The sequence below is a fragment of the Microcaecilia unicolor genome, unplaced genomic scaffold (genome assembly GCF_901765095.1).
Source record: "Microcaecilia unicolor unplaced genomic scaffold, aMicUni1.1, whole genome shotgun sequence".
In the NCBI taxonomy this organism is placed as follows: Eukaryota; Metazoa; Chordata; class Amphibia; order Gymnophiona; family Siphonopidae; genus Microcaecilia; species Microcaecilia unicolor.
The window spans coordinates 6,714-31,339 of NW_021963689.1; the positions used below are offsets into that span (position 1 = coordinate 6,714).

The 24,626-nt window shown below is 46.9% G+C and overlaps 1 protein-coding gene across 1 annotated transcript; it reads right to left on the reverse strand.

Annotated features, from left to right (window-relative positions):
• Window positions 1-234: 234 nt before the first annotated feature.
• On the reverse strand, window positions 235-24,626 carry LOC115459571 (testis-expressed protein 47-like; the record flags this gene model as incomplete). The annotated part of the gene is made up of 6 exons (XM_030189382.1): window positions 24,543-24,626; window positions 16,722-16,794; window positions 11,840-11,943; window positions 9,846-9,910; window positions 4,810-5,011; window positions 235-397 (listed from the first exon to the last, which is right to left on the reverse strand). Coding segments are annotated over exons 1-6 (691 nt in total), but the record flags the coding sequence as incomplete, so codon positions are not given.

The following is a 24,626-nucleotide window of genomic DNA, read 5'->3' on the forward strand; positions in this document are numbered from 1 at the left end:
CTGAGTTTATGGGTTTCCTGGTGAAGTTTCAGAGGACCATTCGGGGTCTTGGTTCGGTTTAGGGTTTGTTAGAATACTGATTAGCTCCAGGCTACACGTGCTATTGTACTGGTGATGTCTGTTTCCTCCTCCTTCCATCTGTTGGGCACTGGATCTAATCATTGGTGTGGATTAGTCTAGTGAGATTTAAGGAAAGGAAATTAGCAGGTAAGAATAAATTTCACCTTTACCTACCTGAGGCGTCAGAAACCTGCAGTGGCCTGTTAAATGCCTGCAGGAACTGTTCTGGTGTCAGTAACTCTTTGGATTTGCATAAGTAGCGGATGACATCCTCCCGCACAAGAAGGTCTGGGATGAGTGCATGCAGGTTCTCTCCAGGGCCCTGCCTCCCTGGAATCTGTGAGCAAGAGAGAGACACGCTTGACCGTAGTTCCAGTACATGCAATATCACATGGTGGCCTGTTTCTGTGTGTTAAGTGCTTAACTTCTGTTAGTAAAAGGGCCCCTGTATCTCTTTCCACCATAGGCCTGATCATTGGTATTTTTATCTTGGGGGTTTTTTTTCTGTCCTATATCTAAGGAGAGGATAAGAATTTATTAATAAATAAAATTATCCCTAGAATATACTGATTTGGTGATACTAGATAAATGGTCTGATAGCCATGTTATGAATAGAAAATAAACAGAACCAAGAAAAAAAAAATATTTTTTTTTAGTGGACAATACGTTTTAATTAGCTTTCAAAGGCAAAACCTTCTTCCGATCGATACCACTGTGGATGGGTAGACTGGTATAGGCTATAACATCCTTTTGTGTTCTCATGTTTCTTTGTTAAACTGCAGCTCCTCTTATCAAGAAAACTTCTCACTTTAATCTTGTTCAGAGTACTTTAGGTAGAAGCAAAGACAATGTGGTGCCTCCCTTGATTTTTGCCCGTCAGACTCAGTAAGCACTAGCGATATCCATTCGTTTCAAATGACCTGTTATTTAATGCTGTTTTGAACCCACAACAAAGGAAAGCCCCCTCTAATTTGAGGTTTTATTACATGTTGTTGGTAGTGTCTCTTATTGATGACATTACTTCCCCCCCCCCCCCCCAAAAAAAACTAAAAAATCCTGCAAATGATATGGGAAATGAAACAGAATAAAAATTTTGGCCAGCATCCCCATCCCTACATCGTCATTGTGGGCAGGAAGGGGGGGGGGGGAATTACCCAGTCTAACTTGAGAAAAACTGCCCTAGAGGGCAAAGGAGAAATCGATTCCTGCCATTTTATTATGTCATAATAGACAACACACAAGTGGTCACAGATTTTTTCAGAAGATACCTAATCACACACACATATATCCAAACAGAAGAGCAGGTAAACTCTATCAAGGAGCTGTAATGAGACATTCAAGCACCACACTGAAAGGTAACTTTAAAACCATACAAGAACGTAAGACCTTTGAAGTCAGAATGACTGAATATTTTAACACCCAACAGAAAGGACTTAACAAGGATCTGGGGTTCCTAGCCCATTATAAACCATAAAGCTGTATGTCTCTGTTGATCACCCCACCCCTCACCTATCCACACCCATCCTGTTAGAATATCAATGATATGCTTTGATGTCCCCATGAATACCTCCTACCCACCCCCATCCTCCCACCCTGTCAGACTGTCATAGTAATGCTTGAATGTTTTCACTTATATACACTGTCAGCTAGCACATTTGCTTATTTCCGATCTGACGAAGAAGGGCAACCTTCGAAAGCTAATCAAGAAATGTATTAAGTTATGTCCAATAAAAAAGGTGGTATCTTATTTTCTTTTCCATGTTTTATTCTGTTTGATTTCTATTGATAACCTTAAGAGTGGACTAACACGGCTACCACACTCCTCTACTTAAGCACCACACTTAAACTTCATCGGTCCGTTTTCTGTTAGCAAAAAATTCCTTTTCTTCAGTTCATAATTCACAAATAAACTTCATAAACTTTTCAAATCTTTAATACTGAGTAACCAAGTACCTTAACTTTTTCAAATTTTGAGCAGTTAGACTGCCAAGAGTCATCTCACTGAACTGGTATCTGCCAACAGAAGATTATATCAGCTGCTCTTGTATCATAGCTCCAACATAGCACTATGTTTCGCTATGCATGGATACCTGCTTCAGGGTTTTTTTGGTCAAAAACACTATGGTGCTGAAAGCTGAAAGAATGGGCTCTTGGTGGACAATTTGGAGGTTTGTAAAGCAAATTGAGTGTGTATCTGAGCCGGCCTATTTGAAAAACCCGCCAGTCAGAGGTTAACAAAAGGTCACCATTGGTGAAAAAACTTTAACCTCCCCCCAACCGGCAAGTCATCTGGGATGGACACTTTTACTGTGGCTATGCTCTGCTGTAGCCAGACAAAAGCTCGTCCCTTGCTTTTGCTGGGGAGCGGCAGGGGCCTTGGGTGCACGCTGCTGACGAGAATGAGCGCACTGGGGAGCCTGAGCAGGTTGGCGAGCCGCAGGAGTGTACCTACTCCTAGAGTAGAAATAGGGAACACTTTGTGACTTTCCAAATACCTCCCGGATAAGGAGACAGTTGCAGAAGACTCCTGCTGGGAGAGAGAAGACATTGCATCAGTATGCTTCTTGATTTGGTCAGTGACCGCCTCAACCTTCTCTCCAAAAAGATTATCCCCCTCCCCGCCCGACAAGGGGCATCCACCAACCTCTGCTGAACAGCATGGTCCAGGTCAGAAACATGCAGCCATGAGAGTCTGAGCATTGCTATACCTTGGGTAGAGATCCTGGATGCCACATCAAAAGTGTCGTAAATGCCTCTGCCCAAGAACTTGCGACACACCTTCTGCTGCTTGACTAACTGCCGAAACAGCTCGGCCTGCTCCGGAGGACGAGCATCGGCCAAGTCTGACAGCTATTGTACCGAGTTCCACAAGTACATGCTCGTGAAGAGCTGGTATGATTGGATACGGACTATGAGCATAGAGGCCTGATACATCTTTCACCCAAAAGAGTCCAGGGTCCTAGCTTCTCTGCCTGGGGGAGCCGAGGCATAGTCCCTAGTACTCCTGGCTCTTTTGAGAGTGGAGTCCACCACCATGAATTTGTGGGGTAACTGAGACCTCACCATTCCAGGTTTCCTGTGGATCCGATACTGGGTGTCAATCCTCTTGGGGACCAAAGGGACAGAGGGGATGCCCAGTTCCTAATGAGGACTGCCTTGAGTACCTTGTGGAGATGAGCCATCACTGCCTCCTTAGGAGGGGAGGTGCAGTCCAAGGCCTCAAGCATCTTGGCCCTGGGCTCATATTCTACTTCTACAGGGAATGGAATGGCATCAGCCATTTCCTGTACAAAAGAAGTGAAAGAGAGACTCAGTCTCCTCTCAGGTGGAGGGGAGGACTCAGAAGGAATCCCATCGGACTCATCGGAGGAAAAGTAACTGGGATCCTCTTCTGATTCCCATGAATGCTTCTCCTTGGTGTCGGACAGCACCTCCCTCAGGGAAGTTCGAAACCGGGCCCGCCTCGATGCCGAGGAACCATGTCTTCGAGAGCGGCATTGAGGAACCGTCTCATGCCTCAACTCCAGCGAATCTTCCTCCACCGCCATTGCGGAGGTGCCGGCTTGGGTGGCAGTCGACACCGGGGCTGCAAACAGCACCAACATCGGAGGCTGCACGCTCCGGGCTAAGGGCCAGGTGGGGCCGCAGTGGGAGGTACAGTAGGCATAAGCACCCCCAATACCAACTCACATCGCTGCACAAGGCCATCCAAGAGCTCAGGGAGCAAGGCCCAGATGTGTTCATCGAGGGCCGTCATCGAGAAAAACTACAGAGTCAGCTGAAGCGCAGGCTACAGAATTGCCGGGGCCAGTGCGGGAGCAGCATCTCGGCTGCTTGGAGACGCACACATCGGCACCTCCTGGATAGAGGGAGAGCGGTCCTCTCAGCAACGCTTCTCTGGTGCCGAATCTCTCAGCGTCCCGGAGTTCCTAGCAATGAAGATCGGTAATGGTGCTTCTTGGCCTTCTCCCGATACACATCACCCATGCTCCTCGGTGATGACAATGTTGAATCTTCATGTCACCCTGGGGTTGGGCCCAACAATTGTCAGTCCCGGGAGGCCTACATAGCATTGTGGAAAACAAGTAGACCCCACCGGAGAAAGCATTGTTTGCTGCTTTTTTGAGCACATGCCTTTTTGGCTGCCTTGGTTGCACTACAGTTCTTTTGAATCAGCAACAATAAAAGTATTGCCTCACACTATCTCCAGTGTTGGATTCGTCTTTTGGTCAGACTCTGCTCCTGCTTGCTTGGATTTCTTGACGTAGAGGTTCTTCTCTGCTTTGGAGTCCCACAATCCCCATTCCCCTTGCAGCTCTCTAGTTTCTATAGCTGAACTAGCCCATTTCCCTGCAGGAAATTTAAAAGAATGTTGAGGGTTGAGAGAGCGCATGAAAAATATAAAGCAGAGTCCGTGAGACAAACACTTCAATGACGCTAAATGATTGAATCAGAAGTTATTAGCAAACAAGGTAACAAAACAGGCCACCTGAGCAAGCTAAAACCATGATGGTTTCATAAGGCCAGCTTGCCTATAGTAATGTAGGTTCAAAGCATAATAAATAAAATAAAGGAAGGAATAAAATTAAAATGTTTCGGGAAGATACTGCTTGGGAGCTAAACTTAGAACTGAAGCTTGAATGTCGCAGGTCAGCAGAAATGTGAGGTAAATATCAACGCTTTGCTATGCTAGCATCACACAATACACGTCTAAGAGCAGCAAAGGGCAGATTTGTCTCTGTGCCTTACCTTAATCATCTTCGATACATACACTGCCATTCTGAGCATCAGGGTGAGACACTCACTGAGCACAGTCTCCAACGGCTGCTCATGTGTCGTGTCCTCCAGATACAGCATTGGAACATCTATAATTCGGTATGACCACTGTGAGAAAAGTCTGGCGGAGATGTTGTGTGAAATCACAAGAATCTTTATATCCTTTAGCAGGGAGCTGAATGAGAGAAAGGGAGCTGTCAATGATGTTGACAATCCAACGATCCTTGCGTGTAGACAGCAAGCTCTTATCTGGTTCCTGTGTAAACTAACTCTGCTAACCTGCTCTTGGCCTCAGCCACCACCAATAACTCTCATCATGATTAATAACCATTCTATGCAATTTATAATCGTGTGGTAAAGAAATGTGTTTTAAATAGAGAAATCATGTCGAATTAGTGAATCAGAATAGGTTAATTTGGTCTCTGAAACAGTACATCCTGTCCCTTACAGATTATCCTATATGTGTGAGGATAGATACGTAGCTGCATTGGAATCAGTGTGAGTTATTTTATAAATCTGTATTAGGTGGCTGATGGTGGACAGTCAGATATGTCTTTTAGAGTGCTGACTACTGAAACATAATGAATATGGATGTAGTCACTCTCTGAATTTAAGCAGAGAGTGGTCTGTATCTGGAACCAGAGGTACCCGGCACAGTTAAGAACTGACATTGTAGTCCTGGAAGGAGTAGAACCATTCCACTGCATCTACCAATGTAAAAAGAGATTTCTTTATTACTTTAAAAGTTAATACATAGACATAAAAGAAAACAAAGAAAAGAAAATAAGACGATACATTTTTATTAGCTTTTGAAGATAACACTTCTTCATTGCATCACTTTATTACTTTAGAAAGACAAACACATTTTAAAGTGGTATCCGGCACCCTATAATCAAATTATATGGCTTTTCTTAACTATGTATTTCCAAGATAAGCTTCTTTTGCTTTACTTCTCTGTTGTTCCTCTGCCCAAACTGATTACATGGTGATCCATTACTGAATGAGAACTGTTCAGAAAACCCACAAACATGGTTGCTCCTCCACTAAGCCCAATAGCCAGGAAAAGTGGAGGCCTGGTCCATTATAATGACTGGGACCTCAGTATCTAAATGAAATGGGATACTTTTGCATTCTGTACTATTTCAGGTATCTGTCCTACATTAACCAAGTAAGAATATTTTTCTAGGGAAGCAGTTTTTTTTATACGTTTTAGTTTCCACACGATTTGGAACATTTTCTTCGTAGTGTATGAGATTTGTTTATCGAAGGATAGGTAGCGGTGAATAGTGACTCCTAATATTTTCAGATTGTCGGTTATTGGAAGGGATGTGCCCATGATGGTAATGTTTGAGAAGGGATTGGTGTCGTGTGATGATGTGAGTATCAGGCAATGTGTATTTTTTTTTGTTTAGTTTGAACTTGAACGCTGCCGTCTATGATTCCATTATGTTTATGCTGTCCGTTATCCTGGTCGTGATTTCTTGCAGATTCTTTTTGAAAGAGATATAGATTGATACGTCATCAAGATATACAAGAGGGTTGAAACCTTGTTTGGATAGTGTTAGAGGGGTCATCATCAAGCTGAATCCAGTGTTGGTGAGAGTGGTGATCCCTGGGGAACCCCACATTCTGCTTTCCATGGAGGGGAGAGGGAGGAGTTTGTCTTCACTTGGTAGGATCTGGTAGTCAGAAAGCACTGGACATATCAAATTGTAGTAGGAGAATGTTTTTTTTGCATTGGTAATTTCCTTTTTGAGGTTGGCCAATAGTGTAATCAACACTGTTTCTTCGGTGCTGTGTTGTGGTCTGAAGCTTGACTGCAATGCGTGTAGTATGGAGTGTTTGTCAATATAGTAATTTAGTTGTTTGGTCACTAGTCCTTCCATTATTTTTGTCGTTAGGGGGGTGGATGCCACTGGTCTGTAATTGGAGGTATCCTTGACGTTTCTTTCTTTATTTTTTTTGTTACATTTGAACCCCGCGCTTTCCCACTCATGGCAGGCTCAATGCGGTTTACATGGGGCAATGGAGGGTTAAGTGACTTGCCCAGAGTCACAAGGAGCTGCCTGTGCCTGAAGTGGGAATCGAACTCAGTTCCCCAGGACCAAAGTCCACCACTCTAACCACTAGGCCACTCCTCCTTTTGGTGTCTTTTGGGATAGGTGTGAGCAATATGTTCCCTTTTTCTCGTGGGAAACAGCCTTCCTGAAATATGTAGTTTAGATAGGAGGTGAGTTGATCTACAAGTTCCCACCACAAACCATCTTTCTCTTTTGATCTAGGCAAAGGAAAAAGATTTTACATGCTCCAAGGTTTTAACCTAAATCATGTTTAATGTGGGATATAAATGTTGTAAATACATAAATAAATAGAAACTTTGAATGTTGAGCACCTGATTCTCATAACATGATGTCTGTTTTAGTGGTGCTTTACCAAGAGAAAAAAAAAATCTCTGCACGAATACAACACATGCTAGGGTGTCCCCTATAACCAGCCCCTCCAAATGACACACTGATTACGATTTATAATAAATTATTACTCTGCCTATGAAAAGTAATTCCGTTATTATACTTCCTGTGTACATCCGTATGCTGCACAAGCTGGCATGTTTGAAAAATATAAGTGAGATTAATAAAAATGCTACTATCAAACATATAAATGGCAAGAGGCGTACTCACTCGCAAATGCGCAGTAGAGACCCTCTCTGTCCCACCCCCGCATCAATACATGATGACGGGGGCGTGACAGAGAGGGAACCTGCGCACCTACGAGTGAGGGAACCGCCGTCGCCACCGCTCCCCCCCAGGGTTGTCGCTAACGCTCCCCCACCCACCCGGAGTCGCCGCCGCCACCCACCCTCCACCCGGCCCGGGTACCTGGCTTCGCTATTCAAACCGCCGGAACGCAGCACACAGCTCATCTGAGCTGCCGTTGGCCTTCTTTACCTGCCTGTGTCCCGCCCTCGCTGACGTTACGTCACACGAGGGCGGAGCACACGCAGAGAAGATGGAAGGCCGACGGCAGCTCAGATGAGCTGTGTGCTGCGTTCCAGCGGTTTGAATAGTGAAGCCAGGTACCCGGCCCGGGTGGCGGAGGAGACTCCGGGGGGGGGGGGTGACGGCGACCTATCCGGGGGGGGCCTTTCAAACCCCCCCTTCCTTTACTAGCCCGTTTTTACGGGCTCAACGGCTAGTTACAACAATAAAGCACGTCAACATAGATGCAGCAGCTCATAACTCCGCTCCGGCTCCTCCCCCTCCTCCCGGAGTCACTCACTGCGCTTTCTCCTCTCTGGTGACAGCCACAGGACCCCTCGGCTGATGATCTGCTCTGACTCAGATCAGGAGGGAGCCCGCCACCAGAGCCAACACCGTCCGTCTCCTGCCCCTCGCTTCCTCCAACCTCTAGCAGAGAAGCGTGGCTGTGGGACGTAGCCCACGTGGAGACCGAGAAAGAAAAAAGGCATGTGGTGCAGCAGCATTTGAAACAGGGCCAGATCTCACCTACTATTGGTCCAATTAGGACCAAATAGGAAGGCAGTAGTAAATAAACATCCAACCCGCAGGCTGCAGCAATTAAAAATCACCCAACCCGGATAAAAATAGCCCCAAAATCCGCGACCCACGGGCATTCAAAACAACCCAGGGGAGGAGCGAGAAATAGTCCAATTCTGCGGTTCTATGATATATCTTTTGTATTGGTGCTCCCACCCCACCCCCTTTACAGCCACATCGCCTCCCAACCAGCCAGCTTCCCCGTCCATATCACCTGGTTTCCATCCATCCATCCATCCAGCTACCTCCCCCCTCCCCCCCAGCTTAATATCCCAACTCACCCCAGGTGCGATCCCTACTCTCATGTCCTGGTGGCTGCCTTCTTCAAAATGGTGCCACTGACCCCTAGCAATAGTCTCACGGTACTACAACTAGGAGTTTCAAACTGCCATATAAAGTAAAACCAGAGCGGGAGCAAGTGGGAATCACTCCTGCCCCGTCGTCCCTGGGACCCATCTCCTTCTCTCACCCTCTAGCTCTCCCATTTTCCATCACTCCTTCCCAGCCTCCCATTCCCTTCCAATTTTTCATCTACTCCCCATTACCACATTTCTACCCTCTGTACTTACTATCCTCTTCTCCTTGACATCCCCCCTCTGTGGCCTCTCCCACATGGTTCAAGCATTACCAGCATATCCCCTCACTCCACTCTTATAGCCCAGAAACTTCTCCCTCTCCATCTGTCTCCCCCTCCCACCCTTGTTGCCTGTCATCTTTCTATCCACCTCCACCCTACCAAAGCATCTTCCTGTCCCATCTATCTTCCCTCCTGCTTCCCCTCCCTGTGATTCAGCATCTCATCCCTCGCTCTTCCCTCCCTCCCCCTCCCTTTATCCAGTGTCTCATCTCATCTCTCTCTCCGTCCTCCCTTCCTTCCACCTCTGGGTTCCAACATCTCTCCCTCTTTCTTTGCTCTGCCACCTCCTCCCCTCAATCCCAGATGTCTAGTTCTCCCTCATCTGATCCAACACCCTCCTCTCTCTTCCCGCTGCTCTTTTTGGCATCTCACCTCTAACCCCCCCCCCCCCACCCACCCCAAGTTTACTTTCAAATCTGTCTCTTTATAGGTTCCCAGTGGCAGCAGCAACAGCAATAGCAATACATATGCACTGCCTGTGACCTCACCTGGAACCTTTCCTCTGACTCAACTTCCTATTTCCACATGGGCAGAGCTCATCAAAGGAAAGACTCTGGATCCGGTCCCAAGCAAAGGTAAACCGGAAGGTGGGGGTTGAGAGAGAGAGAGGGGATGCCGGACTACGGGCAGGCAGTGGAGGAACAGATACCTGACCAAGGGAGAGAAGTGGGTGGTTGGAAGATGGAGCTCAGCATGTGAAAATGCAGTGATGAGAGCAAAACACATTTCACCCTCAGCCAGTGCTTCACCTGGTGCATGCCTTGAGAAGGCCCTGTCTGCAGAGCAGGTTCCACTATGCACAAACATTTACCACTTACCTGGGGCCTTGAGCCTGCATCTGAGCGAGGTCTTTCAAGACCCAGTACAGGTTGTCACTGGAAGACTGAGAAAGAGAAATCAAATAGGAGTTTAAACAATAAATACAGAATTATTAATCTAAACTGTAAGCCACATTGAACTCGAGCTTGTTTTCGGGACAGTCCCTTTGAGCAGGGACTTTCTTCTATGTTTGTACAGCGCTGCGTACGCCTTGTAGCGCTATAGAAATGCTAAATAGTAATAGTAGTAGTATATTTATGTGCTGCATTTGTATCCCACATTTTCCCACCTCTTTGCAGGCTCAATGTGGCTTACATTATACCGCAATGGTAATCACCATTAACGGACTGAGAAGAACAGAGTATTATTACAATTAAGGTACATAAGATATTAAGAAAATTAGAAGTAAAGAAATAATTAGTTCATATCAGCTATGTAAGATGTAGGATAAAGTATAGCGTTAAATAATAACAGTGTGATTAAAGTAAGCAAATTAAGGAGTTCAGTGTTGATTAGTTCTGAAACAGGTTTGATGGTAAGTCTTTTATGAAGGATTCTTTTTATAAGTCTCGTTGAATAAGTTAGTTTTCATTTATGTTGGATATAAATGTCATTAAAAAGAAATACAATTATGGTCAGAGCACAGTTCTGCCTTTTTGCATTTTAGGACCCTTGAAAATTGCTTTATCTGCAGTTGAATTTTCTTAAAGGGACATTGCTAGCTCATGTGGCATGTTCTGTTGTGTCAGGTCTTCCATACCACGGCTTATATGTGGTTCAGGATGCTGCACATGCAGCATTCACAGACCCTATGGTGGAGGGCAGGAGTCACGGCCATGAGTGATAGTTTGTGGACAGAGTCCCGCCCATGACTGCAGGGTTCCAGAAGGGTCCCTGGCCCAGTACCATCATTGTAATGAGCAGTCTAGGTCTATTGGGAGAACATGTTATTTTACATTTCTATATCACCTTCTTTGCACACAGCCCCACCCAAAGTACTACTACTACTACTATTTAGCATTTCTATAGCGCTACAAGCGTACGCAGCGCTGCACAAACATAGAAGAAAGACAGTCCCTGCTCAAAGAGCTTACAATCTAATAGACAAAAAATAAAGTAAGCAAATCAAATCAATTAATGTGAACGGGAAGGAAGAGAGGAGGGTGGGTGGAGGCGAGTGGTTACAAGTGGTTACGAGTCAAAAGCAAAGTTAAAGAGGTGGGCTTTCAGTCTAGATTTAAAGGTGGCCAAGGATGTGGCAAGACGTAGGGGCTCAGGAAGTTTATTCCAGGCGTAGGGTGCAGCGAGACAGAAGGCGCAAAGTCTACTACTATTGGAGATTCTAGATGGAATGTTGCTACTATTGAGATTCTACATGGAATGTTGCTACTACTACTACTATTTAGCATTTCTATAGCGCTACAAGGCATACGCAGCGCTGCACAAACATAGAAGAAAGACAGTCCCTGCTCAAAGAGCTATGTAATAAAAGTGAGCCAAGTATAGGACAATCAAGCCATTGTGACATCACTGATGAGGTTGGCTCTTATTGGTGGACTGAGGCATTATGACATCACAATATTAGCTCTGGTTACAAGAGACTACTACTACTACTATTTAGCATTTCTATAGCGCTACAAGGCATACGCAGCGCTGCACAAACATAGAAGAAAGACAGTCCCTGCTCAAAGAGCTTACAATCTAGTAGACAAAAAATAAAGCAAACAAATCGATTAATGTGTAGAGGAAAGAGGAGATGAGGGTAGGTGGAGACGAGTGGTTACAAGTCAAAAGCAATGTTAAAGAGGTGGTTTACAGAGCAGAAAAATAATACAATAAATAATGATACATGATCTACGCAAATACACAATTTGGTATGGAATTCTGTATTACTATTACAAAAATCACTGCCTGATTTTCTGACCTGGACATTAAGAATAATTTATATTAAATTTATCACAAACGTTTTTCATTGAAAACTACTCGCACCCACCTCTAAGACATGAATGATGCAGCTCTGATACAGTAGTAGTAGCCCCGAAATAGATTCTCCTAGGTGAGACTTCTGGGAATTATAAAACAGCCTGTCGTAGTAAACTTCATCAAGAAAATAAACATACTCCAGTTGTAGACTTCAGCAGAGATGTATCATTTCTTTAAATACATGTGGATGATTGACAATAACCTCGTTTCCCTTGCCTGTCTGATCTGAATTCTGGGGTTCAAATGATAGCTTTTACCCCCCCCCCCCCCAAGGACAAATTCTAGGTCAGGGCCAGATTTATGTATCAGCTACACAAGTGATATAGCCAGAGAGAGCTAATTTTGGGTGGGCCTGAGCCCAAAGTGGAAGGGCACAAAATTCTCATCACCCTCATACTCCCCACCCCCAACCAAGGGCAAAATATAAATACTTGAGCAGGTGGGAATCCCCAAACTGCCACCAGCTGAAGTCTTCCTACAATATCAGTCACGTTTTCTCACCTCAGCAGTATCCTGAGCTGCCCCCTCCACATGTTCAGATTTCATGCATTTGCGAATATTGAGCATACATGGGGGCTGGAGCCAGCAACAGTGGCAGTTCATGAATAATGCCACCAGCTGCTAAGGTGGAAAAACATTTTGGCTGCTGTTGGAGGTCTTCAGCTGGTTGGGAATCCCACCAGCCACAGGCAAGGTGCTTCAATTTTGGGTGGGCTGCTGCCCATGTGTGGCTACGCTACTATGCTACACAAGCTAGAGTTTAGGGGCTCACACTTCACTAGCATGGAAAACTATTAAATCTAAAATTTACTTCCTACTTTATCGAGGGGGCTTCTTAAATGTTAAAGCTTAGGGGGCCACAACAGCATAAATTCAGCCCTGTAGCAGTTATGTGGACCTCCAACCTATACAGCTCTGGAAATACAGCAGTATCATAAGCAGTAGTAGTATTTCCCCACCTCCACCTCCCCCAAACATACACACTCACTCCCACTCATACATTTCTCAGTACCCCATGGGACTTCTTGTCTAGGATATTAATACGCTTCTCTCATGCAGCAGCAGCAGCACACTACATCTGGCTTCTACTTGTTTTTAGAGGAGTTGGGAACGGAGAAAGGCATGATCCACTGGTCCCCCACCCTGCTTGAGTTTACCGTGCATTTTAAAGAAAAACTATACATTAATTTCTTCCATGCTGTTGTCAGGGTCAGCTCTAGTATGTGCTTGAAGGTGTCACATGTGTGCAGTACTTCATCATTTTGACAAGACTAGGTATTTCGGTTAATTTACAGTGGGGGAAATAAGTATTTGATCCCTTGCTGATTTTGTAAGTTTGCCCACTGACAAAGACATGAGCAGCCCATAATTGAAGGGTAGGTTATTGGTAACAGTGAGAGATAGCACATCACAAATTAAATCCGGAAAATCACATTGTGGAAAGTATATGAATTTATTTGCATTCTGCAGAGGGAAATAAGTATTTGATCCCCCACCAACCAGTAAGAGATCTGGCCCCTACAGACCAGGTAGATGCTCCAAATCAACTCGTTACCTGCATGACAGACAGCTGTCGGCAATGGTCACCTGTATGAAAGACACCTGTCCACAGACTCAGTGAATCAGTCAGACTCTAACCTCTACAAAATGGCCAAGAGCAAGGAGCTGTCTAAGGATGTCAGGGACACGATCATACACCTGCACAAGGCTGGAATGGGCTACAAAACCATCAGTAAGACGCTGGGCGAGAAGGAGACAACTGTTGGTGCCATAGTAAGAAAATGGAAGAAGTACAAAATGACTGTCAATCGACAAAGATCTGGGGCTCCACGCAAAATCTCACCTCGTGGGGTATCCTTGATCATGAGGAAGGTTAGAAATCAGCCTACAACTACAAGGGGGGAACTTGTCAATGATCTCAAGGCAGCTGGGACCACTGTCACCACGAAAACCATTGGTAACACATTACAACATAACGGATTGCAATCCTGCAGTGCCCGCAAGGTCCCCCTGCTCCGGAAGGCACATGTGACGGCCCGTCTGAAGTTTGCCAGTGAACACCTGGATGATGCCGAGAGTGATTGGGAGAAGGTGCTGTGGTCAGATGAGACAAAAATTGAGCTCTTTGGCATGAACTCAACTCGCCGTGTTTGGAGGAAGAGAAATGCTGCCTATGACCCAAAGAACACCGTCCCCACTGTCAAGCATGGAGGTGGAAATGTTATGTTTTGGGGGTGTTTCTCTGCTAAGGGCACAGGACTACTTCACCGCATCAATGGGAGAATGGATGGGGCCATGTACCGTACAATTCTGAGTGACAACCTCCTTCCCTCCGCCAGGGCCTTAAAAATGGGTCATGGCTGGGTCTTCCAGCACGACAATGACCCAAAACATACAGCCAAGGCAACAAAGGAGTGGCTCAGGAAGAAGCACATTAGGGTCATGGAGTGGCCTAGCCAGTCACCAGACCTTAATCCCATTGAAAACTTATGGAGGGAGCTGAAGATGCGAGTTGCCAAGCGACAGCCCAGAACTCTTAATGATTTAGAGATGATCTGCAAAGAGGAGTGGACCAAAATTCCTCCTGACATGTGTGCAAACCTCATCATCAACTACAGAAGACGTCTGACCGCTGTGCTTGCCAACAAGGGTTTTGCCACCAAGTATTAGGTCTTGTTTGCCAGAGGGATTAAATACTTATTTCCCTCTGCAGAATGCAAATAAATTCATATACTTTCCACAATGTGATTTTCCGGATTTAATTTGTGATGTGCTATCTCTCACTGTTACCAATAACCTACCCTTCAATTATGGGCTGCTCATGTCTTTGTCAGTGGGCAAACTTACAAAATCAGCAAGGGATCAAATACTTATTTCCCCCACTGTATGTACAGCCAGTTCTTAATGCGCCTTTTAGCGTGTCAAAATTGCAATAACATGCTATTATTGAATGTTAAAAAAAGGATTGCAAAGTGCAAGCCTGGGTAAAAACCACAGAGGCGGACAAACAAAAATGATTCGCTTGAAGTAGCAGAAAACCTAGAGCTGACCTGTCTATTGGTTAAAACCAGTTTATTTGTGGAAGGCACGCAGGGGTCCTTTCACTAAGCCACGGTGAAAAGTGGCCTGCGGTGGCATGGGCATGTGCTAAAATTAAAACTAGTGCACATCTATTTACAGCTTGAGCCCTTACTGCCACCCATTGATCTAGTGGTAAGGGCTAACCCGCTACATGCTCGATAACCATTCAGCGCGTGCCAACTGTCGATTACCACTGGAAATGCCACGTGCGGTAGAAAATTAAAAAAACATAATTTCTACTGCCAGAATGAGCAAGTGCCAAATACGAAATTACCGCCGGGGGGGGGGGGGGGTGCAGTAGCCTGGCGGTAGTCTCGTTTGGCACGCGCTGCACTCATGTAGGCCCTACCCTAGCTTAGTAAAAGGCCCCTCAGTCATCTTCACATTATATATAGTGGCTTGAAATTAAACACAGCCTTGGTATTCTGCCTAAAAATTCATAAACTTTCTTTCCTCTCAGGTCTAAAAATGTACATTAATAACCAGACACAGTCATAGGATATGTAGAAATGTTGTTTTAATGTCTGAACTGCTTGCTCAATATTCACGAAATATAAGCCCAAACCAATCATTCAGCCTTAATATCAGATGCCGCGATGATAAAACAAAAACTCTACTAGAAATTTGTTATATATGTAACTAGTAAAAGAGGCCCGTTTCAGAGCAAATGAAACGGGCACTAGCAAGGTTTTTGTCGCGAACACCCCCCTCCCTCCCTGGCCAACCCCTTCGTTGTTCTGCCATTGCTCCGCCCCCAACGTCATGACGTTTGACGCGAGGGCGGGGCCCGGGGCGATTTCCCACCCCCCCGCCTCCCTCCCTGCCAATCCCTTTGTTGTTCTTCCATTGCTCCGCCCTCGAGGGCGGGGCCCGGAGCGATTTGGTGGCTTCACCACCATGAACCTTCGAACCTTTTTGAAGGAAGTCAGGGCTTGGCTTCACTGACGTCAATGTCCTCAGAACGTTGAGGGTGAGTTTTATTATAGTAGGTGGGTGGACTTCAGGATGAAAGCATGTGGATACCAGTGCATTTCTGATGTTTGTGAGTATTATGTAGGAATCCCTGGCTTGCTGATGCAGATAGATAAACCATGATCATGTTGGAGGAGGGGGCCCACTCCGAGATTAGCTTAGCCGAGATTGGGTGGCAGAGCCGGTGGCAGGAGGCGGGGATAGTGCTGGGCAGACTTCTACGGTCTGTGCCAGAGCCGGTGGTGGGAGGAGGGGCTGGTGGTTGGGAGGTGGGGATAGTGCTGGGCAGACTTACACTGTCTGTGCCCTGAAAAGGACAGGTACAAATCAAGGTAAGGTATACACAAAAAGTAGCACATATGAGTTTATATTGTTGGGCAGACTGGATGGACCATGCGGGTCTTTTTCTGCCGTCATCTACTATGTTACTACATGGTAAGTTTGTTTAAATGATTTTTGAATTACATTTCAAAAAGAAACAAGTTTTGCAGACTGATATTGTTATTTGGGACAATTTGGACACCAGTAGCACATATAAAGGGCTTAACGGGACTGATGGTGAAGTTGTGGACAAGGCTGTGATTGAATTTTTGTACCCCCACACCTTGAAATACACCCGTTACATATATAAAAAATGTGTAGTTAAGGTTGGGTCTGGGCTTATATTAAGTGAATAAGTCATAGGAACCATCTTTTCAAACTGATTGGGGGTGCTAAACCCAATGGAAATTCCTCCTCCCTGGACACGGTCAAGGAATTTGCTCAAGCACCCATTGCATTGGCTCCTATGGCCACAGTGGTCAGAAAATCAGATACTAATAAAATACAGTGATTCATACTTGCCAATTCTGTCTTATCTTCCTGCTTTGAGGACATATTGGCAACATAAAACAGTCGGTGCAGGACACATTTCTAACCAGAACAGAAAACAAAAGAAGGAAACATGAACCTCTAGTACAGGTTATCTGTATTCTCAAGCACTTTTAGGGCAGGCAAACCATTCCATCTCCTTACTGCTTTTTTTAGGGCCTGACCGTATACACCCTCCTTCCTTACTAATGCTCATTTAGCTTTTATCAGGGAATAAGCTAGAAGTACCCAAGAGCTATTTTGAGAAGTGAGGGCACCATAACAGAAAAATAAAGTTGTACTGTGTACCAATCACATATATAATTGTTCAAATCTGAGGAGGTAAACTACTGTCTCTAGCACTCCTGCTCCCATGTTAGCAGCGTGCCAACAGCTTCCTGTATTTCTAGTGGTATTACCCCACACACTTCTGTGCTATAGGAACAGTGGACTACAGTCACCTTCAAGGGGTTATTGCCAGGGGTGTAGCTACGTGGGGCCATGGGGGCATGGGCCTCCGTAGAATTGGCCCTGGCCCCCCACCGCCGATGCTCTCGACCCCCCTCCTGCCACCAACCCACCCCCGCCGCCGTCTCCATTGGGTACCTTTGTTGGCGGGGGTCCCCAACCCCCGCCAGCCGAAGTCCTCTTCTCTGGTGCACCCACGTTGCTGATCTGCAAGCAAGGCTTCTATTCTGTGAGTCTGACGTCCTGCAGAAACAGAAGCCTTGCTTGCAGATCAGCAACGCGGCCGCGCCGAAGGGTTGGCGGCAGCAGGAAGGGGGGGTCGAAAGGGGGGGGTACAAAATGGCGAGGGGGGTCGGCGGCACCAGGGGAGGAGCTAAAATGTGCCCCCTCACCTCAGGCTGTGGACCCCCCTCCCGCCAAAGTCTGGCTAACAGCAAAAAAAAAAACCAGCCTACTCTGTAACTAATTAAGACCGGAAACTGGTCCCTCTTCACAAAAGTGGTGATAGGGAAGAAGCTGGAAACTACAGGCCGGTAAGCCTCACTTCGGTTATTGGAAAAGTAATGGAAGCCATGCTGAAGGAAAGGATAGTGAATTTCCTGGAAGCCAATAAGTTGCAAGATCCGAGACAACATGGTTTCACCAAAGGGAAATCGTGCCAAACGAATCTCATTGAATTCTTTGATTGGGTAACTGGAGAATTAAATCATCGATGTGCTATAGACGTAATCTACTTAGATTTTAGCAAAGCTTTTGACACGGTTCCCCACAGGAGGCTCTTAAATAAACTCGATGGGCTGAAGATAGGTCCCGAAGTAGTGAACTGGATTAGGAACTGGTTGACAGACAGACGACAGAGGGTGGTGGTAAATGGAGTTCGCTCGGAGGAGGGAAAGGTGAGTAGTGGAGTGCCTCAGGGATCGGTGCTGGGGCCGATTCTGTTCAATATATTTGTGAGTGACATTGCCGTAGGGTTAGAAGGTAAAGTTTGCCTATTTGTGGATGATACTAAGATTTGTAACAGAGTGGTCACTCGGGAGGGAGTGGAAAGCATGAAAAAGGATCTGAGGAAGCTAGAAGAATGGTCTAAGGTTTGGCAATTAAAATTCAATGCGAAGAAATGCAAAGTGATGCACTTAGTGAGTAGAAACCCAAGAGAGACTTATGTGTTAGGCGGTGAGAGTCTGATAGGTACTGAGGGGGAGAGGGATCTTGGGGTGATAGTATCCGAGGATCTGAAGGCGACGAAACAGTGTGACAAGGTGGTGGCTATAGCGAGAAAGTTGCTAGGCTGTATAGAGAGAGGTGTGATCAGCAGAAGAAAGGAAGTGTTGATGCCCCTGTACAAGTCGTTGGTCAGGCCCCACCTGGAGTATTGTGTTCAGTTTTGGAGGCAGTACCTTGCGAAGGATGTTAAAAAAATGGAAGCGGTGCAAAGAAAAGCTACGAGAATGGTATGGGATTTGCGTTCCAAGATGTATGAGGAGAGACTTGCTGACCTGAACATGTATACCCTGGAGGAAAGGAGAAACAGGGGTGATATGACACAGACGTTCAAATATTTGAAAGGTATTAATCCGCAAACAAATCTTTTGCGGAGATGGGAAGGCGGTAGAACGAGAGGACATGAAATGAGGTTGAAGGGGGGGGCAGACTCAGGAAAGATGTCAGGAAGTATTTTTTCACGGAGAGGGTGGTGGACGCTTGGAATGCCCTCCCGCGGGAGGTGGTGGAGATGAAAACGGTAACGGAATCCAAACATGCGTGGGATATGCATAAAGGAATCCTGTGCAGAAGGAATGGATCCTCAGAAGCTTAGCAGAAATTGGGTGGCAGAGCAGGTGGGGGAAGAGAGGTTGGTGGTTGGGAGGCGAGGATAGTGTAGGGCAGACTTATACGGTCTGTGCCAAAGCCGGTGGTGGGAGGCAGGACTGGTGGTTGGGAGGCGGGAAGTACTGCTGCGCAGACTTGTACGGTCTGTGCCCTGAACAAGGCAGGTACAAATCAAGGTAAGGTTTACACATATGTTGTCTTGTTGGGCAGACTGGATGGACCATGCAGGTCTTTTTCTGCCGTCATCTACTATGTTACTATGTTACCCTTTTTGTTGTTTTCTTACTATCTTACTGTAGTGCAAGAAAACCACTGTTGGTTGTGATTCGTTGAGGTCTTGTTTTTCTTGGCCAAAGCTAAGGCTTAGTCGGTTGCCCATTATATATTTTCCTTTATGGCCCTGGAAACGCCACTCACATCCCCTTCCCAACCCTCATCCTCCTTCTTCTGGCCAGGCTCGGCCGGGCGGGGGCGCGGTCACTGATTCCCGCCCAGCGCACGCGCGCTCTCCCGCTCTAGGAGCTCCTCCTCCCTCTCGTGCCGTAACGAAGAAGAGATTCTCCAAAGACAAGCAGGCTGATATTCTCACAAGTGGGTGACGCCACGTCGGCCCCGGAGGATTTTAAAGCAAAATCTCAAAATCTCTTTACGGCGTTCCGTCGCGCGAGCGATCGTACTGCGCATGTGCGCACACCTATTCCCGCTCGCCGAGCGGACACGCCCCTCAGTTTTTCTTTTTCCGCGTCTGAGGAGACACGGAGTTCGTTAGGGCTTCGTGTTTTCTTCAGGTCTTCGGAGTAAATCTCTTTTTTATTTTTTCATTTGTACTTTTTATGGCAGGCTCATTGTGGCTTATATATACAGGTATTTTTTGTACCTGAGGCAAGAAAAAATTTAAGTAATTGCCAGAGTCACAAGGGGCTGTGCCTCAACGAAGCATATAAGCTTCTCTTTTTCTTTTTTCTTCAAAAGTGCTGGTATATTGTTATCTGTGGGCTAGCCAGCAAATAAAACAAGCCCACATTTTTTGATCCATTTATTAAAACTTAAACAAATTGCTCTCGAGAGCTGTGAGAGCCTGCTTCAGCACACTACTGTCTTTGAGCCTCACAAGTGGTGAAGGTGTATGTCACAGGAAAAACCAGGAACCTAAGCAGGTGCATCCCTGGTTAGCCACTGAATGGGCAGCCTGGTGACACAATATCAGTGGTGTAACCTTTGAAGTGAGTCTCCACCCGTCTCGGCGTCTCCTGCTCTGCAGGTCATTCGGACGCATCGGCGGAAGTGTCTTGGGCCGGATCATCTCCCTGTGAAGCGCAAGTAGTGTCTCAAAGTACCGAGACGTATTCTACTCTGCCAGGGATGCCCAAAGGACCGGATCATCTCCCTGTGAAGCGCAAGTAGTGTCTCAAAGTACCGAGACGTATTCTACTCTGCCAGGGATGCCCAAAGGACCGGATCATCTCCCTGTGAAGCGCAAGTAGTGTCTCAAAGACGAGACTTATGCTACTTGTCAGGGATGCCCAAAGGAGTTTCTGGAGTCCGACAGAGACCGATGCACGCTGGGTATAGTTATGCATCGAGTAGGTCTCCACCTGCCTCGGCGCCTCCTGCTTGGCAGGTCATTCAGGCGCATCAGCGGGTGTCGGTACCATCGGTGCCCAGAGCTTTGCTCCCTCTGTTATGGAGGTATTCGGGCTTCAGACATCAGTCGGTGCCGAGAGCGTTGCTCCCTCTATTATGGAGGTATCCTGGCATTGGACGTCGATACACCGCATCGCGGGTGTCATGGGTACCGTCGGTACCGAGTATCATCGGTACCGGGTGTCATGGGTACCGTCGGTGCCGAGTATCATCGGTACCGGGTGTCATGGGTACCGTCGGTACCGAGTATCATCGGTACCATGGGTGCCGTCGGTACCGAGTATCATCGGTACCATGGGTGCCGTCGGTGCCGAATGTCACCGGTGCGTCGGTACCGAGGAGTATCGGTACCAGGAACATTGGTACCATGGTCGGTGCCATGGGTCCCGTCGGTACCATGGATTCCGTCGGCACCGGGTATCATCGGTACCATGGGTACCATCGGTGCCGAGTGTCTTCGGTGCATGGGCACCGTCGGCACCAGGTATCACCATCGGCATCAGATATCATGGGCACCATCGATCACAGGTATCATCGCCCATCGGTACCGAGTATCACGAGTACCATCGGTATCGGGTATCGTCGGTACCATGGATAGGTATCATGGATACCGTCGGTACATGAGTACCGTCGATACAAAATATCATGACCAGGTACCATCGGTACCATGGGTGCCATTGGTACCAGGTGTCTTGAGCACCGTCGATACCATGTGTACCATAGGTACCGTCGGTGCTGTTGGTGCCGAATATCATGGGTACCATCGGTACCACATGTCAAGGGTCCCTTCGGTACTAGGGTATCATGGATACCATCGATACCAGATATCATGACTATCATCGGTACCAAGTACCATGGGTTCCATTGGTACCGGGGGTCATCGGTCCATGTGTATCATCGGCACCGTCGGTGCCATGAGTACTATCAGTACCATTGGTCACATCTCTGTTATGGAAGTCATCTGGCAGTCTGGTTTCGATTCCCTTGCATTGCCAGATGTTGTCCTTGGCTTCGAGACCATGGGTACCATTGGATGCCATGGATGCTACCGCCTCCCGCGGCATCTAGCTTTTCAACTGGTCTCCTTCACCGATGCTGCCTCTGGTAGGGTTTTCGCTCGTAGAACTTACCGCGCCTCCATACCTTGGCTTCCAGGCCCAGAAATGCAGGTTATGCTCTCTGGGCTTACAAGATACTTCTACTCACTTTGCGTCCAGAGTATGTTTTTCCTAGTGCCTAGCTGTTGTTGCAGCGTATCTTCATGGACTGGGAGTGCAAGTGTTCCCTTAACACGTTGATTGCCCGTCTCAACAGATTACAGCACAGTAATATTGAGACTTCTAGACACATGGCTTCCACTCCCTTAACACTTTTGCACATCTAGAGGATGTAACCCAACTGTTCGCCAGTCTTCGGAATTCCCCTCAGAGGTGGTTAATTCTCTCCATTTTGATTCTGAGGTGTCCAGTCCACCTTACTCAGTCAAAAGCTGCTGACGAAGGTTGCATCCCTCCTGGCTATCCAACCTAATTATTTTAATCAACCACACAATCGGGTTGTGATGTACTCGATAACAAAGGAGTACTGGATCTTGTCCTCTGAGTCAAGATGCCATGCAGATGTAGCGGTGGGCTCGCCAACGCGGCTTGTTTTCTCCAAGCCATTTATCTAATTGGCGTAAACAGCAGTCTGGCCGACAGGCTGAGCAACTTAGTTCATCACAAAGTCCCTCAGTTCTGTTCCAGGCTGCAGGTTCACGGCAGACTACCATCGGATGCCTTTCTCCTTCTTTGGGGGACAAGTTTTCTGTATGCGTATCCTACCATACATCTGGTGGAAAAGACTTGCTGATTCTCAAGCAAGATTGTGGAGCCATGATTCTCATTGCTCCTTTCTAGCTACGTCAGATACGATTCCCTCTTCTTCTGGAGTTGGAATGTTTTCCAGCTCTCATTACGCAGAACGAGGGGGCACTTCTACATCCCAACCTCCAATCTATGGCTCACACGGTCTGGATGTTGAGAGTGTAGGTTTCGTTGACTTTTCCAGAAGAGTGTCTCCCGACTCTTGCCTGCTTCCAGAAAAAGATTTCACAAAGAGGTGTTATTCTTTTCATGGAAGAGGTTTGCCGTCTGGTGTGACAGCGAGGCCCTAGATCCTGCCTCTAGTCTTATACAGACCTTGCTTGAGTTCTTTCTACACCTGTCTGAATCTGGTCTCAATACCAACTCGGTCAGTATTCATCTTCGTGCAATAAGAGCTTATCATCAACGTGTAAAAGGTCAGCCTTTAGCTGTCCACTTCATGACGTTTACTTCTCCCACAGTATTGAGAGAATTCCTTGTATGTGTCTAAGGGGGATTATTTCTGTTGGGCTTAGCACCCCCAATAATTTTTACAGTTGGCTCTTATGCTTCGGTCAGAGCCCCTATCACTCCTTATTCAGTATCTTGGGGTCTCAATGTCGTTTTCATCCAGCTGCTGCAAGCTCAATTCGGGCCACTGGATTCCTGTCATCTGAAGTATTGGACCTGGAAGGTCATTTTCCTTGGTGGCTGTTCCTTCAACTCGAAAGGTCGGTGAGCTTCAGACTCTAGTAGCTCAAGCTCCTTACCTTACTTCTCATCTTAACAGAGTAGTTCTTCGCATGCAGCCAAGGTTCTTACGGGCGCTGGTATCAGAGTACCATCTGATCCAGTCAATTGTCTTGCCAACATGCTTTCTCCCTCATCTTACAAGCCCTGGCGAAAGCAAGCTGCGCACTTTTTGCGTGGAGCAGACGAGCTCCCTCGCAAGGTCCGCCCAGTTGTTTATTTCTTTTAATGCCAGTTGCTGTCGGAAACCGCATCATTTCTTCTTAACTGGCAGATTGCATCTCCTTCATTTTTGTCCAAGCTGGACTGACTCTAGAGGGCCATGTCACGGCTCACAAAATTAGAGCCATGGCTGAATCGGTGACTAATCTAAAATCAGTCACTATTGAAGGGATCTGCAAAGCTGCGGCGTGGTCATCAGTCCACACATTCACATCTCACTACTGCCTTCAGCAGAATAGCCGACGCGTCAGTCGGTTTTGGGCAGTCGGGGCTGCAGAACTTCTTTGGGGTTTAGAATCCAACTCCAACCCTCCTAAGCCCATGTTTGTTCTGTTCCAGGCTACACTCATTTAGATGTTTCTTCTTTTCAGGTCAATTTTTATTCTGGCCTCGCCGTTGCGAGACTCTATTGACCACTGTTTGTTGTGTAAGCCTGAAAGCTTGGGATACCCCACTTGTGAGAATATCAGCCTGCTTGTCTTTGGAGAAAGAGTAGTTACTTACCTGTAACAGGTGTTCTCCGAAGACAGCAGGCTGCATATTCTCACAAACCCTCCCACCTTCCCCTTTTGGAGTTGTCTCCTCCATCTTTTGGATATAACTGAGGGGCGTGTCCGCTCGGCGAGCGGGAATAGGTGTGCGCACATGCGCAGTACGATCGCTCACGCGACGGAACGCCGTAAAAGAGATTTTGCTTTAAAATCCTCCAGGGCCGACGTGGCGTCACCCACTTGTGAGAATATGCAGCCTGCTGTCTTCGGAGAACACCTGTTACAGGTAAGTAACTACTCTTTATTAATATCTCCAGGAGGCTTAACCGCTCCGCCCCCTTTCTGCGAACGCCACCAGTCCTTGTGCACCTCGCGCATGCGCACTCCTCTGCTCTAATTGCTGGACTACTCTTTTGTATCTGCTCCCTCCCCGCCGTCACCTGGTTTTGCGCAAGCGCACTAAACCGTTGCCGCCCATTCCATTAGCCCCGCTCCGCCCCCTCCGCTTCGTCCGCAGGCGCAGTGCGCAACTCGTCTCCCGCCACCACCACTTCCGTACCCGGTGTTGTCCTCGCCAGCTGTCTTCTTGAGCCTGCATCAGGTTGATGCGGTTGAAGCTCGGAGAGATGTGAAGGATCGACAT